Source organism: Scyliorhinus canicula, unplaced genomic scaffold, assembly GCF_902713615.1.
Source record: "Scyliorhinus canicula unplaced genomic scaffold, sScyCan1.1, whole genome shotgun sequence".
NCBI classification, from domain to species: domain Eukaryota; kingdom Metazoa; phylum Chordata; class Chondrichthyes; order Carcharhiniformes; family Scyliorhinidae; genus Scyliorhinus; species Scyliorhinus canicula.
In genome coordinates this window covers 551,928-569,771 of record NW_024056016.1, presented here as the reverse complement: position 1 = coordinate 569,771, position 17,844 = coordinate 551,928, and the positions used below count along the sequence as shown (strand labels likewise).

The 17,844-nt window shown below is 44.7% G+C and overlaps 1 protein-coding gene across 1 annotated transcript; it reads left to right on the top strand.

The window, feature by feature from the left end:
• On the top strand, positions 1 to 17,781 carry LOC119961610 (gastrula zinc finger protein XlCGF26.1-like). The gene is made up of 3 exons (XM_038788904.1): positions 1 to 69; positions 3,688 to 5,167; positions 16,919 to 17,781. The coding sequence occupies exons 2-3, from the start codon at positions 4,061 to 4,063 to the stop codon at positions 17,594 to 17,596; spliced, it is 1,785 nt and encodes a 594-aa protein (XP_038644832.1). The 5' UTR covers positions 1 to 69; positions 3,688 to 4,060; the 3' UTR covers positions 17,597 to 17,781.
• The last annotated feature ends 63 nt before the right edge of the window (positions 17,782 to 17,844 follow it).

Here is a 17,844-nt window from a genome sequence, read left to right as displayed (position 1 = left end):
CAATCCTCACATCAAATTCTGACAGCACCATTCAGGTTATCGGGACCTGGAGATTATCGACCTTTGTGTGTAAGCATTGAGTTCAGATCATTATCACTCACTGTGTAAAATTTCTTCCTCCTATCTCCCTTGTAGATCTTGCTCAAAATCTTAAATCTGTGTCCCATAATCCTTTTACACGCTACTGATGGGAACAGATTTCTTTATCTTTTGCCGGGTTTGCTGTTGTCATTTCCGATGCCTGGGTCGATGCCGGGTGGTCCGTCCAGATTTCATTCCATTTTTTGTTCTTGTAGTGGTTGAATCAGCTTGGACCAGTCCATTTAGGATCCAGTACACAATTTACCCCAAGAATCAATTGATGTGTATCCAGGTCTGGGATGGATCCCAACAATTTATTTACAAATGACACATCGTCCCAGTTAGAGGTTTAGCCATTCATCAGCACCCAGAGACCCACTGACCACCTCGTATCTCCCATTAGTGTCCGCAATGATCCCAGTGACTGAAAGAGGGGCCGGTTTATTGATTAGAATTGCAGCACCTCAAACCCTCCGTCAAAGCCCGAGTGAAACACTTGGCTCCCCGCTCCGCAGCCCGGTCTGATCTCTAACCCTTAGTCAAAGCCCGAGTGAAACACTTGGCTCCCCGCTCCGCAGTCCGGTCTGATCTCTAACCCTTAGTCAAAGCCCGAGTGAAACACTTGGCTCCCCGCTCCGCAGTCCGGTCTGATCTCTAACCCTTAGTCAAAGCCCGAGTGAAACACTTGGCTCCCCGCTCCGCAGTCCGGTCTGATCTCTAACCCTTAGTCAAAGCCCGAGTGAAACACTTGGCTCCCCGCTCCGCAGTCCGGTCTGATCTCTAACCCGCAAGTGACTCTCCTGCAAGAACATCACACCAGCATTTAGATTCTTTAGGTGAGCGAAAACCCTCCACCTCTTCACTGGTCCAAATCATCTGCTAATGCTCCAGGTGACCAGCTGAATCAGGGGTCTGCCACCCCCCCCCCCCCCTCCCCATTACGGAATCAGCCATGAGGGACTATCCAGTAAATCTTCAAAATGTACAGGCCAAGAGTCCACCCAAGATGGCTGCCTCACACGCACCCATACACTCGCAGAGTAAAACACAAACAGTTCTTTAGTCATCAGGTAGCTCACCCATCTTCCCACCCCCCCCCATATGTCTACATTGTGCTTCATAAAGAAAATCTCCCTTCATCCCCGAACAGAAAAACAGATTTTATCACAAAATATCAAAAACTATATAGAGGATATCACAACACCCACTGTAAACGTAGATCTTGTCCGATACAGATAACTGGACCCCAGTCCATGCTTTACAGTGTTTGCCTCCTGCGGTCTATCAAAATGGAAGTCTTTGGACTCATATATGAGCTGCAGCTTTGCCGGGTATACCACCCTGAATCAAACTCCTTCCTTACACAGAGCAGCCTGAACCTTATTAAAGGCCACTCGCTTCCTCACCAGCTCGGCTCCCACATCCTGGTAAATCCTCACTCGGATAACTGAGTGAGTCCCTTCCCATATTTAGAACAGTTGAATGGTCTGTAGCCGGTATGACTATGGTGATGAATCTCCAGCTCACATGGGGATCTGAATCCCTTCCCATTGTCCCCACATTTCCATGGTTTCAGCATGCTGCTGGTGTCCTTGTCCCTTTCCACGTTTGACGATTAGTTTCTGTCTTGTCCCCACAGAGAGCATGTGCACGATCTCTCCCTGCTCTGAATGGTGTGATGTTTTTTTCAGACTGTTTAACTGGTAAAAGCTCTTTCCACAGGCAGTTCACTGGAACACTTTCACTCGAGTGTGTATCGGGTATTTTTCAGTCACACTGATCATGAAAATCTTTTCCTGCAGAAAGACCAGACAAACATTTTGCTGAAATAAAAGCAAATTTCTGCGGATGCTGGAATCACGGGCCAATGATATTCAGGTCCTGATGAATGGAGTGACTCTGTTAAATCTTGATGTGAAGTTTGATTTGAGTTTCCATCTGTAAATCCTCCCCTTGTAATATCCTGTAAAAGGAGTTTATAAAAGTCATTAGGGGCAGGTACGGTGGCTCAGTGGTTAGCCGAGGACCCGGGTTTGACCCTGGCCCCGGGTCGCTGTCCGTATGGAGTTTGCACATTCTCCCCATGACTGCGTGTGTCTCACCCCCACAATCCAAAAAGATGTGCAGGGTAGGTGCATTGGCCACGCTAAAAGTACTCTTTAATTGGGGGAAAAAAAGAAATGGGTACTCTAAATTTATGTTTTTTGTAATTAAAAAAATAAAAGTCATCACTATCAGTACACAATAGAAATTCTGAACAGACAATTCTAGTTTCTCTGGAACATTTTTTCCCGTCTCTCACACTCTCCCTGCACTGAAATCCAAGCCCATCTCACCATCTGCACCATTTCTTTCCTCCATTCCCAGTTTTCTCCCTCCCTCTCCTCTGCCTGGGTTCAGTTCTCCAGCTCCTGTCTGCAGACTGACAATAAAATCAATGGGTCTTATTGGAGGTTTGGGGCCTCCAGCGGGTGTTTGTGAATCCTCCCCGCCCACCTGCCAGGGTTTCCTTCCTTCCCACAGATCAGAGTTCTCATTGATGATTTGAGCCCAACCTGGAACCACGCTAATTTGGCCCTTAATTGGGAAAAAAAAAATTCCAATAAGATTCGCGGCTTCACAAAGTGGTTCCAACTCCTCACACCCATCTTCTTAACACAGGCATTGTCAAAGTCGAGGGCGCGACCAGTGTTGAGTCACTGAACATTGACATCACGTGCTTTGGGCGCGATTGAGATTCCTCCATGTTGTCAGCAGCAAACAAGATAAGAGGAAATAGTGGGTCGCGAAGGTCAGCCGGCTTCGGCTGCGAAGGTCGGCCGGTGTAGCTCACGAAGATCGGCCGGGTTGGATCCCGAAGGTTGGCCGGTTGTAAAAATGGGTTCCCGGAAAAAAAAGTTTGAACAATATTGCCTTAACAGGTTGACACATTTATTTGACTGACAAAAAGCATGGTGCTTAGCACTGCTGCCTCACGGCGCTAAGGACCCGAGTTCGATCCCGGCCCCGGGTCACTGTCCATGTGGAGTTTGCACATTCTCCGTGTTTCTGCATGGGTCTCAGCTCCACAACCCAAAGATGTACAGGGCAGACGGATTCGCCACGCTAAATTGCACCTTAATTACTGTAAATTTATTTCAAAAAAGTTCCTTAAGTTCCTAATGTTCACAATTAAAGGGATGGGTTCCCCAGGAGATGGCTGACATTTAAGGATGATTAAATTAATAATGGACAGAGATATGTCTAGTGTTGTTACATGGTACAGATTGGATATATTATTTACAGTTTGTAATAAAGTAAATATTATTATTTCTTGTCTTGTAATACAAGACTGTAGCTACGTTATAGATTTCCAGTCATCTTTGCTCCGATTCTAATCTCTGTGTCCTGGTCAGGAAGCAGTGAGCTGAGCTTGGATCTGTCAATCAGCATGAATCAGCACCTTCAGGAGAATTGGGAGGGTGAATATTAGATACAGCAGAGTGAGAATGGAGGGAGAGTGGGATGGAGATTTACAGCTTTTGGAGAACGAGAGAGGAACTCGAATTGTCAGCTCTGAATTTCTATCCTGTACTGACTGATGACTTTTGTAAATTGTTTTTAAAGGATATTGGAAGAGGAGGAATTATTGACAGAAATCTCAAACATCACGTCTCGATGTGACAAACTCACTCGATTCCTTCTGATCTGAATATCATCGGGCTCTGAATATCATCGGCGAGAAGGAGAAATGTTTGTCCAATCTGTCTACTTCAAAAGATTTAAATGTGAGCGTGACTAGAAAAGCACCGAGACCCACACAACACACACCCCAGTGAGAGTGTTCCAGTGAGCTGACTGTGGAAAGAGCTTAAACCAGTTACACAGCCTGAAAAAACATCACACCATTCACAGTGAGGAGACAAGGTGCACACCTTCTGTGAGCAGATAAGGCTTCCACTGATTGTCCAACCTGGAGAGACACGAGGAGACCCAAAATATGGAAAAACCATCGATATGCGGGGACTCTGGGAAGGGATACAGAGTCCCATCAGAGCTGGAGACTCATCGACGCAGTCACATTGGGGATAGGCCGTTCACCTGCTCTCAGTGTGGGCAGGGATTCACTCAGTTATCCAGCCTGCAGAGACATCAACAAATTCACACTGGGGAGAGACTATTCACCTGCTCCGTGTGTGGGAAGGGATTCACTCAGTTATCCAGTCTGCAGACGCACCAGCGAGTTCACACTGGGGAGAGGCCGTTCACCTGCTCTCAGTGTGGGAAGGGATTCATTGATTTATCCACCCTGCGGAGACATCAGCGAGTTCACACTGGGGAAAGGCCATTCATCTGCTCTCAGTGTGGGAAGAGATTCATTAATTCATGCAACCTGTGGAAACATCAGCAAATTCACACTGGGGAGAGGCCATTCACCTGCTGTCAGTGTGGGAAGGGATTCACGCAGTTATCCACCCTGCAGAGACATCAGAGAGTTCACGCTGGGGAGAGGCCATTCACCTGCTCTCAGTGTGGGAAGGGATTCATTGATTCATCCACCTTGCTGAGACATCAGCGAATTCACACTGGGGAGAGGCCATTCACCTGCTCTCGGTGTGGGAAGGGATTCATTGATTCATCCACCCTGCTGAGACATCAGCGAATTCACACTGGGGAGAGGCCATTCACCTGCTCTCAGTGTGGGAAGGGATTCACTCAGTTATCCAGTCTGCAGACACACCAGCGAGTTCACACTGGGGAGAGGCCATTCACCTGCTCTCAGTGTGGGAAGGGATTCACACAGTTAACCAACCTGCAGACACACCAACAAGTTCACACTGGGGAGAGGCCATTCACCTGCCCTCAGTGTGGGGAGGGATTCATTCATTCATCCAACCTGCAGTCACACCAGCGAGTTCACACTGGGGAGAGACCATTCACCTGCTCTCAGTGTGGGAAGGGATTCACTTGGTTATCCAGTCTGCAGAGACATCAGCGAGTTCACACTGGGGAGAGGCCATTCACCTGCTCTCAGTGTGGGAAGGGATTTATTCATTCATCCAACCTTCGGAGACACCAGCAAGTTCACACTCGGGAGAAACCATTCACCTGTTCTTAGTGTGGGAAGGGTTTACATAGATAATAGGAGCAGGAAGAGACCATTTTGCCCTTAGCACCTGCTCTGCCATTCATTATGATCATGGCTTATCATCCAACTCAATAGCTAATCCCACTTTCCGTCCATATCCTCTGATTCCCTTAACCCTAAGTGCTATATCTAACTGTTTCCTGAAAACATACAATGTATTGGCCTCAACTATTTCCTGTGGTAACAAATTCCACAGACTCACCACTCTCTGGTTGAAGATGTTTCTCCTCATCTCTATCCTAAATGGTCTACCCCGTATCTTCAGACTGTGACCTCTGGTTCCCACCATCAGGATAATCTTTCCTGCATCTACCCTGTTAAGTCGTGTTAGAATATTATAGGTTTCTATGAGATCCCCCATTCTTCTGAATTCCAGCGAATACAATCCTAACTGATTCAATCTCTCGTACGTCAGTCCCACCATCCCAGGAATCAGTCTGGTAAACCTTCGCTGCACTCCCTCTGGAGCAAGAAGATCCTTCCTCAGAGAAGGAGACCAAAACTGCTCACAATATTCCAGGTATGGTCTCGCCAAGGCCCTTTAGATTGCAGCAAGATATTCCTGCTCCTGTACTCTAATCTGCTCGCAATGAAGGCTAGAATACCATTTGCCTTCTTTGCCACCTGCTGGAGCTGCTGTTTTCCTTCAGTGACGTGTATGAGGATACCCAGGTCTTGTTGCACATTCCCCTCCTAATCTGGTTTCACATTTCACAAGGAGTGAAAGGGTGTTTGGAGGTTAGAAGATGTTTCATTACCATCTCTGTTTGGAAACCCCCAAAATCATGCCACATTGCCATGAAGATGGGCTGTGGTGGTTACATGGGTCTTTTGTTTAATTAATCTTGGTGCCTCACAGAAGAAATTTATTAGGGTATGAGGGGCAAGTTGTCTGAGGTGCACAGGGAAACTACATTAAATAGTACGGTGGGAGACTGGCAATCACTAATCTTTAAGGAATTATTACAGATTTACACAGGGATTGGTTAGCTCAGTTGGCTGGATGGCTGGTTTGTGCTGAGTGACACCAACAGCACAGGTTAAATTTCCATACCGGCTGAGGTTAGCCATGGTCTGTGTCAGTATTTATGCTCCACATGATCCACCCACCCCTCTACATCCCCCCCCTCAGCATCTCCTATTCTTTCTCCCTCATGTATGTATCTAGCTTTACGTTCAATGGATTCATGCTGTTCATCTCAACCACTCGCTGTGGGAGTGTTCCACATTCTCACCACTCGCTGGGTAAAGAGGTTTCTACTGAAATTCCTATTGGATTATTGAGCTTCTTCATAATGTTAAAGATTTCCATCAGGTTACCCATCAGTCTTCTCTTTTCCAGAAAAAAGCAGCCCCAGCCTTTCCTGGGTGTTAAATGCTCTCAATTCTGTATATTATGAATCTTTGTTGCACCTTATCCAGTGCCTCTCTTTCCTTTTTCCAAATGGAGATCACCAATGTTGACAGTGCTCCCAGTGCAGGCTAACCCTGGTTCTAAACAAGGTGAACATTTCCTCCATGCTTTTCAATTCTATCCCTCTTGGAAGGACCCCTATATATGGGCCCCACACTTTAGGAAAGATGTGAAGTTCTTAGAGACGATATTGAGAACATTTATGAGAATAACACCAGAGATGAGGGACTCCAGTTAGTTGCAGTGACTGGAGCAGCTGAATTTCTCTCCTGCGATCACAGCATCTGGAGGGAGGGTTTATTTATCTCAGTGCCCATCCAATTTCGTATTGAAATCATTCCATCATCTCTGCATCTCCTACCCTCATAAGCAGTAGGTTCCAGGTCATTACCATCACTTTTCATGTACACAAGGCTCCTGGAGCACAGAGGAGTCTATTTGGCCCATTTTCCCCATTCCAGCTCTTTGTTCAGCGACCCATTTAATCCCATAGTTCGGCTAGGTTGTTTTCTTTTTCAGAATGCATGAAATTCCCTTTTGGAAGTTACAGCGTATTGAGATTCTGGCACCATTTATCGACAGTGCATTCCAAATCACAACAACTCGCTGTGTTTTACAACAAATAATTGTGCATATGGTGTGTCTGGGGTTTCACAGAGTATTCAAAATGGTGTCAATGCCGTGGTTATTACACAAAATTAAGACTCAATCTTTATCAGTGATTTTGGTGAGGACACCTAGTGTAATATATCCTCGTTTGCGGACAATTAGAACAAATGTACATTTCTATAAAACCTCTCACTACCACTAGACCTCAAATATGGAATACTTTAGAAACATATTCACTGTTGTAATGTAGGAAACTGTAAGTACGCATGTGTAATCACATTTTGTTTTAAAATTGTTATTTCCATAGTGTATTCACTGTCATTGGTAACAAGGTCAAGGAAGCCCTTTTATACCTCTAACACGTGGCATCCTGCATCCATTTCCCCTTCTGTACCTTTTCTATATTAACTATGCATTGGTTTCACAGCAAAAAACAACAATTAAATTCATGATTATTCAGTAGTGAACATTGATTATCATTAGTGAATTAGTGTATCAGGTAATTATATTGCAAAGACTAGATATTTATTTTAAAAATTAACACTATCAACCAAAATGTTTCCAGAAACTGCAGAGCTATCAGAATTTGTTTGAAAAAATAAATTACTTTATAATTTTGAGAAGTTACAAGACATCATATTCTGCCAAGACTATGTGGCTGGGCAGTGGCGTAATGGTATTGTTACTGGGCGAGTAATCCAGAGACCCAGGTTAATGTTTTGGGGATCTGGGATTGAATCTGCCTATGACAGATATTGAAATTGAATAAAAGTCTCAAATTAAAAGTGTAATGTTGACATTGTTGATTGTTGTAAAAACCCGTCGGGTCCTTCAGGAAATCTGCTCTCCTTATGTGGCCTGGCCGACACGTGACTCCAGACCCACAGCAATGTTGTGGTTGATTTGTAAGTGCCCCCTGAAATAGCCTCACAAGACACGCAGTTCAACGGTAATTGGAATGTGCAGTAAATGCTGGTCCAGCCAGTGACCCCCACCTCCCATGAGTGAATAATTTTTAAGGCGGCTCATTGTTCAATCTGAAGACTAGTAAGAAACTGTCTCTTTGATTGGATTTGGTTTGTTGTCACGTGTACCGAGGTACAGTGAAAAGTATTGTTCCATACATGAGAAAACATAAGACATACAATAAATATACAATGTAAATACACAGAAGCATATGGAGTGTAGTACTACCCAGTAAAGAACCAGTGTATCTTGTATTAACCAAATGTATTAATTACAAATTACTGTATTAATTATTTTGTAACATGATTAAATAAGTAGTGATCCTTAATTGAGTTACAATTAATGAAACAATTTTTTAAAAATTCATTGGACGTGGGCGTCGCAGGCTGTGCCAGCATTTATTACCCATCCCTAATTGCCCTTGAGGGCTGGTAAGAGTCAACCACATTGCTATGGGTCTGGAGTCACATGTAGGCCAGACTGGGTAAAGACGGCAGATTTCCCTCCCAAAGTACATTAGTGAACCAGCTGGTTTCATAGACTTTTAATTCCAGATATTTTATTGAGTTTAAATTCCAACACCTGTGGTAGTAGGATTCAAACCCGGGTCCCCAGATCATTATCCTGGGTTTATGAATGACTAGTCCAGCGACGATACCACTACACCACTGCCTCCCCACTGTGTAACTGGTTAAATCTCTTTCCACAGTTAGTTCACTGGAACTCTCTCACTCGGGTGTGTGTTGTGTGGGTCTCGGTGCTTTTCCAGTCACACTGATGTTTCCACAGTCAGTTCACTGGAACTCTCACTCGGGTGTGTGTTGTGTGAGTCTCAGGGCTTTTCCAGTCACACTGATGTTTGAAATATTTTCTCACAAACCGAACAGAGAAACATTTCTCCTTCCACATTCGAATGACAATATTCAGTTGCTGATGAATCAACTGACTTATGTCTGGTTTTTAATGCAATATCTAGTCTGAATTTCCTGAATGCAAACTTCTATTACCCTGTAAATGGAGTTTTAAAAATCATCACTGTCAGGACAGGATAGATATTCACAACACATAGTGCTCGTTTCTATGGAATATTCCTTCCTCTCCCATCCCCAAAACCTGTATCTCACCATCTCACACACACTCCCTCCATTCCCTCTGCTGTGCCTAATATATACCATTCAAATTCTTCTGAATGACAATTCATGCTGATGAACAGATCCATGTTCATTAATTTCTGTACAGGGCAAAGAGACCTGAAAAGGATCATATAGGCAGGATAGATGTATATATTACTGGATTTAAAATGTGTGTAATGTACACTGCATCACTCGGTGAGGCGATGGCATATTGTTAATATCTCATGACGAGTATGGGCAGCATGGTGGCGCAGCGGATAGCACTGCTGCCTCATGTGCCAAGGTCCCAGGTTCGATCCGGCTCTGGGTCACTGTTCGTGTGGAGTTTGCACATTCTCCCCGTGTTTATGTGGGTTTCACACCCACAACCTAAGATTTTCAGGGTAGGTGGATTGGCCACGCTAAATTGTCCCTTAATTGGAAGAAAATATTGGGTACTTTAAATTCATTAAAAAAAAATTAAAAGTCACATGACTAGTGATCCAGGCCCTGAGTAATTCTCTGGGAATTGGGGTACGAATCCCACTATGGCAGATGGTGACATTTCAATTAAATAAAAATCTGGAATTAAAAGTAATGGTGATCATGAAAACGTTGTCAATTGTTGTAAAAGCCCATCTGGTTCACTAATGTCCTTGAGAGAAGGAAATCTGCCCTCCTTGCTCGTCTGGCCTATATGTGACTTACATAGAAAATAGAAGCAGAAGTAGGCATTTGGCCCTTCGAGCTTACTCCGTCTTTCATTATGATCATGGCTGATCATCAAGTTCAATACCCTGATCCAACCGAATCCTGACAGTGCAGAACATAGAACATTACAGCGCAGTACAGGCCTTTTGGCCCTCTATGTTGAGCCGTCCTGTGAAACCCCTCTAAAGCCCATCTACACTATTCCCTTATCATCCATATGCCTATCCAATGACCATTTGAATGCGTTTAGTGTTGGCGAGTCCACTACTGTTGCAGGCAGGGCATTCCACGCCCGTACTACTCTCTGAGTAAAGAACCTACCTCTGGCATCTGTCCTATATCTATCTCCCCTCAATTTAAAGCTATGTCCCCTCGTGCTGGACATCACCATCCGAGGAAAAAGGCTCTCAATGTCCACCCTATCTAAACCTCTGATGATCATGTATGCCTCAATTAAGTCACCTCTTAACCTTCTTCTCTCTAATGAAAACAGCCTCAAGTCCTTCAGCCTTTCCTCATAAGATCTTCCCTCCATACCAGGCAACATCCTTGTAAATCTCCTCTGTACCCGTTCCAATGCTTCCACATCCTTCCTATAATGTGGCGACCAGAACTGCACGCAATACTCCAAATGCGGCCGCACCAGAGTTTTGTACAACTGCAACATGACCTCATGGCTCCGAAACTCAATTCCTCTACCAATAAAAGCTAACACACCGTACGCCTTCTTAACAACCCTCTCAACCTGGGTGGCAACTTTCAGGGATCTATGGACATGGACACAGAGATCTCTCTGCTCATCCACACTACCAAGAATCTTACCATTAGCCCAGTACTCTGTCTTCCTGTTATTCCTTCCAAAATGAATCACCTCACACTTTTCTGCATTAAACTCCATTTCCCACCTGTCAGCCCAGCTCTGCAGCTTATCTATGTCCCTCTGTAACATCCTTCTGCACTGTCCACAACCCCACCGACTTTAGTGTTATCTGCAAATTTACTCACCCATCCTTCAACGCCCTCCTCCAGGTCATTATAAAAATGACAAACAGCAGCGGCCCCAAAACAGATCCTTGTGGTGCACCACTGGTAACTGGACACCAGTCAGAACATTTCCCATCAACCACCACCCTTTGTCTTCCATCAGCTAGCTAATTTCTGATCCAAACTGCTAAATCACCCTGAATCCCATTCCTCTGTATTTTCTGCAATAGCCTACTGTGGGGAACCTTATCAAACGCTTTACTGAAATCCATATACACCACATCAATTACTTTACCCTCATCCACCTGTTTGATCACCTTCTCGAAGAACTCAATGAGGTTTGTGAGGCATGACCTACCCTTCACAAAACCATGTTGACTGTCTCTAATCAAATTATTCCTTTCCAGATGATTACACATCCTATCTCTTATAAACCTTTCCCAGACTTTTCCCACAACAGCAGTAAGGCTCACTGGTCTATAGTTACCGGGGTTATCTCTACTCCCCTTCTTGAACAAGGGGACAACATTTACTATCCTCCAATAGTGTATAGTGAATAGTGTCTTCTGGCACTATTCCTGGAGACAAAGATGACTTAAAGATCAAAGCCAAAGGCTCAGTAATCTCCTCCCTAGCTTCCCAGAGAGTCCTAGGATAAATCCCATCCGGCCCAAGGGATTTATCTATTTTCACACTTTCCAGAATCGCTAACACCTCCTCCTTATGAACCTCAAGCCCTTCTAGTCTAGTAACCTGTATCTCAGTATTCTCCTCGACAACTTTGTCTTTTTCCTGTGTGAATACAGACGAAAAATACTTATTTAGCACTTCTCCTTTCTCCTCTGACTCCACGCACAACTTCCCACTACTGTCCTTGGCTGGCCCTACTCTTACCTTGGTCATTCTTTTATTCCTGACATATCTATAGAAAGCTTTAGGGTTATCCTTGATCCTACCTGCCAAAGACTTCTCATGTCCTCGCCTGGCTCTTCTTAGCTCTCTTTAGAGCCTTCCTAGCTAACTTGTAACTCTCAAGCGCCCTAACTGAACCATCACGTCTCATCTTTACATAAGCCTCCTTCTTCCTCTTGACAAGTGTTTCAACTGCTTTAGTAACCCATGGTTCCCTCGCTCAACCACTTCCTCCCTGCCTAACAGGTACATACTTATCAAGGACACGCAGTAGCTGTTCCTTGAACATGCTCCACATTTCCATTGTGCCCATCCCCTGCAGTTTTCCTCTCCAGCCCATGCATCCTAAGTCTTGCCTCATCGCATCATAACTGCCTTTCCCCCAGCTATATCTCTTGCCCTGCGGTGTATACCTATCCCTTTCCATCGCTAAAGTAAACGTAATCGAATTGTGGTCACTATCACCAAAGTGCTCACCTACCTCCAAATCGAACACCTGCCCAGTACCAAATCCAATACGGCCTCGCCTCTCGTTGGCCTATCTACATACTGCATCAGGAAACCCTCCTGCACACATTGGACAAAAATAGACCCATCTAAAGTACTCAAACTATAGTGTTTCCAGTCAATATTTGGAAAGTTAAAGTCCCCCATAACAACTACCCTGTTACTTTCGCTCCTATCCAGAATCATCTTTGCAATCCTTTGCTCTACATCTCTGAAACTTTTCGGAGGCCTATAGAAAAGCCCTAACAGGGTGACCTCTCCTTTCCTGTTTCTTAACTCAGCCCATACTACCTCAGTATTCGAGTCCTCATCAAATGTCCTCTCAGCCACTGTAATACTGTCCTTGACTAACAATGCCACCCCTCCCCCTCTCTTACCACCTTCCCTGAGCTTACTGAAATATCTAAACCCCGGCACCTGCAACAACCATTCCTCGCCCTGCTCTATCCATGTCTCCGAAGGTGACCATTCGGCCTATCGAGTCTGCACTGACCCTCTGAAAGATTACCCTGCCTAGGTCCATTTCCCTGCCCTTGTCCCCGTTATCCCACTGCACACTAAAGGGCAATTTAGCATGGCCAATCCACCTAAGCTGCACATCTCTGGACTGTGGAAGGAAACCGGAGCACCCGATGGAAACACACGCAGGCATGGGGAGAAGGTGCAAGCTCCACACAGACAGTCAAGGTCGAAATTGAACCCGAGTCCATGGCACTGAGACAGCAGTGCTAGCCATTGTGCCGCACTAACAGTCGACTCTGGTGGGATTTGAACCCACAAACTTTGAATCCCTTACTTGCCATTAAGTAGAAGTCCAACGGGCAGCTCAGAGTCGTAATGGATAGCATTGCTGCCTCACGGTGCTGAGGTCCCAGGTTCGATCCCAGTTCTGGGTCACTCTCCATGTGGGGTTTGCACATTCTCCCCATGTTGCATGGGTTTTGTTCCCACAACCCAAAGATGTGCAGGGTAGGTGAATTGGCCACGCTAAATTGCCACTAAATTGGAAACAATGAATTGGGTACTCTAAATTTATTTTTAAAAAGTATACGCCCAACACACTATCCATTGCGCTACAGAGCCATACATATCCTTTGATTCCCTTTCGCCCCAAGAGCTATATCTAACTCCATGAAATTTCACAATGTTTTGGCCTCAATGACTTTCTGTGGTAATGAATTCCACACACTCATCACTCTCTGGGTGAAGGATTTCTCCTCACCTCAGTTTTACCCCTTATCCTCAAACTATGACCCCTTAGTTCTGGACTCCCCACCAGCAGGAACATTCTTTCTGAATCTACTCTGTCTACTCCTGTTAGAAATTTATACGTTTCTATGAGATCCCCTCTCAGACCTACAACAATGTGGTTGATTCTCAAATGCTCTCTGAAATGGTCCAGCACATCAACCCAGTTCAAGGGCAATTAGGCAATAAAGGCTGACCCAGCCAGCGATGTCTAGATATCATGAATGAATGAAAAAAAATCACAACAAAGAAGAGCTTTATTTATGAGTGAATGCACATGACCAGGAACTTGTTACCTATCAGATTAATGAGTTCTAAATGAAATTGGATCAGCACTTGAGGAAATAAACTTGCTGGGGAAAGGGGTACAGGCGGGGGATATAGACCGGGGAATGGACTGACTGGATTGATCTAAAGAGAGTCAACGTGGACACAAGTTGTTGAATTTGACTTTGTGTGCTTTAATGACACTACGACTGGAAAAATAACACAATTAGAGTAATATATTACAAGATTAGAAATAATTATGAATAATGATAATTATGAAATTTATTACAGGCCAATAAATATCTAAAACATACCAGATAACATCACGAGAAATATCTCTATGCTCTCTTAATTTACTGTCCCCTTAAATGTCAGTCGCCTCCTGGGGAAACCAGCCCTTTAATTGTGAACATTAGGAAAGAGACCATCCTTTTAGCCAGACAAATAAATATCATGCTCAGGGTGCAAAGGATGTTAATATCTTTAAGAGAGAGTGAGAGGAAGGCATGGTGGCTAACACTGATGCCTCACAGCTCCACAATCCCGGGTTCAATTCTGGCCTTGGGTGACTGTGTGGAGTTTGCCCTTTTACCTTGTGGCTGCGTGGGTTTCCTCCGGGTGATCCGATTTCCTCCCTTGCGCAAGTGTGCAGGTTAGGTGGATTGCTAAATTGCCACTATTGTCCAAAAAATGGTTACTGGGATAGGGTGGAGGTGTGGCCTTAAGTACTTACCTGCCCTTCAGTAGGGTGCACTTTCCAAGGGCCCGTGCAGACTCGTTGTGGCAAAATAGCCTCTTTCTGCAATGTAGGGATTCTATGACCTGGACCAACCTTTCCAGAGTCTACACCCTCCCTGGATTCACTTCCTTTCCCTTCAGTTCCGGCAAATCAACAAATAAAAATAAATAAATAAATAAATAAATCACTTATTGTCACGAGTAGACTTCAATGAAGTTACTGTGAAAAGCCCCTAGTCGCCACATTCCGGCACCTGTCCGGGGAGGCTGGTGCGGGAATTGAACCGTGCTGCTGGCCTGCTTCGTCTGCTTTAAAAGCCAGCGATTTAGCCTTGTGAGCTAAACTAGCCCCTGGTTTAATAAAATCCAGAATTAGAAAATAAATGGAAAGGCGGAAGTAAGGAAAGTGATTTTCTCACAGATGTTTGAAACAGGAGGAAGTTTCAGTCTGTGTGAAGCTCAATCTTCATTCAGACAAAGCCTGCCCTCTGATTGCCTGGAGGTCCAGAGTCCTTCCGGTCCTCCAGAACTCCCCGTTGGCCGGTTACCGGGAAACCTTGGCTGGAGGGAGTCCTGGGTAGGGAACGGTCACAATGACGTCACTGCGAAGCAGAGTGATTTTTACTGGCTGATTCAGGCAAGACTCCGTTGTGGCGTCACAATGGCTCAGAGTGTTTCCCCAGCACACATTGGGAGTCCCATTGGGAGAATATCACTGGTTCCTGCAGTAAAACACTGCGGATTGGACAACAGCTCAGCGCATCAAAGTGTCTCCCAGCCCCACGAGGGGTCGGATTGCGCTCCGCGGGAGTTGACCAATGGGACGAGTCAGCGCACCGGAAGCGTCTGAATGCGGAAGTTGGACAATGGGGTCTGTGAACTTGTTCATTGCTGCGCAGCAAAGCTGCTGTTGCTGCTCCATATGTGAATGAAGATTCAGATTCACACAGACGAAAACCGCCCCCCCCCGGTGTCCAATATCTGTGAGTAACACACTTCCTTTTCTCCGCATTTCTAATTTTGAATTAATTTGTTGACTTGTAGGAGGTGAATCCAGGAAGGGTGCAGACGCTGGAAAGATTGGCTTCGGTCTCTCTCCTTCTCAGAGTCATTGACATAATTTGCTCCCTCAGCTTGAAACATTTATTTCTAAGATAAAAGCAAACTACTGTGGATGCTGGAATCTGAAACAAAAACAGAAAATGCTGGAAAATGTCACGGCTCGAGTCTGGATGGCTTTGACAAAGAATCATCCAGACTCGAAACATTAGCTCTGTTCTCTCTCCACAGATGCTGTCAGACCTGCTGAGGTTTTCCAGCATTTTCTGTTTTTGTGACATGTATTGTCTGGCTAAAAGGATGGTGCTTTCTAATGTTCATAATTATAGGGATGGTTTCCCCAGTAGATGGTTGACATTTAAGGAGACAGTAAATTTATATAGGATAGAATGTATCTTGTGTTGTTATATGGTACTTATTTTATCTAAATTATTTTGATTATGTGAAAAACTGCATTTATTATTATTTCTATTTTAAATATATTACTATATATATTCCCAGTCACAGAGTCATTAAGGCACAAAAAGAGTCCATTCAGTAACTTGAGTCCATGCCGAGACTCTCTAGGGCAATCCAGTGAATCCCTTCCCCCTCTATAATCCAGTTTCTGTGTTGGTTTATTTTCTCCAATTGCCTATCGAATTTAATTTTGAAATTATTTGTCTCCACTTCCACCATCCTCAGAGATGGGGATTTCCACATTATGACCACTGGCTGTTTAAATAAAGCTCTTCCACACATCCCCTTCCAATTGTATGTCCCTCCAATTAAGAAATACATTACTGTATCTCACACACGCATACATACGAGCAGTCTCTATAAAGATTTTTAATCCACTGTCCTGGACAGAAAGCAGTGACCGTGGATCTGTCACTCAGCATGAATCGCTCATTCAGAAGAATTGGGAGTGTGAATATTAAGTACGGCAAAGTGCAAAAGGGAGTCTGTCTGGGATGACTTTAGGCGAAAGAGCGATGAAAGAATAATCCATTGAAACTAGATTTGTCTGTTTTATATTTATGTACTGTATTGACACTGATGACATTTGTAAACTCTTACAGGATATTCAAAGGGGAGGATTTGCAGTAAGAAATCTCAAACCAAACTTCACATTAAGATCGGACAGAGTCACTCAATTTGTCAGGACAGGGAAAACCGTCGGCCATTTTACTGTCAGTGTGACTGGAAAAGCACCGAGTCACGGACACCCACACCATGGGGAAACCGTGGAAATGTGGGGATTGTGGGAAGGGATTCGGATCCCCGTCTGAGCTGGAAACTCATCGACGCACTCACACTGGGGAGAAACCGTTCATTTGCTCTCAGTGCGAGAAGGGATTTAGTACATTATCCAACCTGCGGACACACCAACGAGCTCACAGCGAGGTGCCACTGTTCATCTGCTCTGAGTGTGGGAAAGGATTTACTACTTCATTCAACCTATGCACACACCAGCAAGTTCACACTGGGGAGAAGCCGTTTACCTGCTCCGTGTGTTTGAAGGCATTCGGATGTCAATACAACCTGCAGAGACACCAGCAAGTTCACACTGAGGAGAGACCATTCACCTGCTCCGTGTGTGGGAAGGGATTCACTCAATTATCCCACCTGCAAAAACACCAGCGAGTTCACACTGGGGAGAGACCATTCACCTGCTCAGTGTGTGGGAAGGGATTTACTGATTCATCCAACCTGCTCGCACACCAGCGAGTTCACACTGATGAGAAGCCGTTTATCTGTTCCCTGTGTGGGAAAGGATTCAGAAGTACAGCCCACCTGCAGAAACACCAGCGAGTTCACAAGTCATTACAGGGTTTGGATTCTGCTGCTGTTGCTGCTGTTAATCACATCCAGGACTGACCCACGTTCATTCTGACAGTTAGTGGTGTGAGGGTTGGAGAGTTTGTTTCTGTTGCACTGGCTGGTTTCCCAATTTTCATTTCAGTGACTAAATCTCCTTGAGTGAGGGCACATTTCCACTGAAATGATTCACAGAAGCAGATGCAATGTATTAATTTTATCTTGTACAGTTGTGATGAATGTTTATTAAATATATTGTATTGTAGGAACATAGGAACCGGAGTAGGCCATTCAGCCCCTTGAGCCAT

Coding starts and splice junctions, on each gene's coding strand:
- LOC119961610 (XM_038788904.1), top strand. CDS start 4,061: ATGGAAAAACCATCGATATGCGGGGACTCTGGGAAGGGATACAGAGTC. Junction 5,168..16,918: donor ACACTCGGGAGAAACCATTC/ACCTGTTCTTAG, acceptor CTGTCAGTGTGA/CTGGAAAAGCACCGAGTCAC.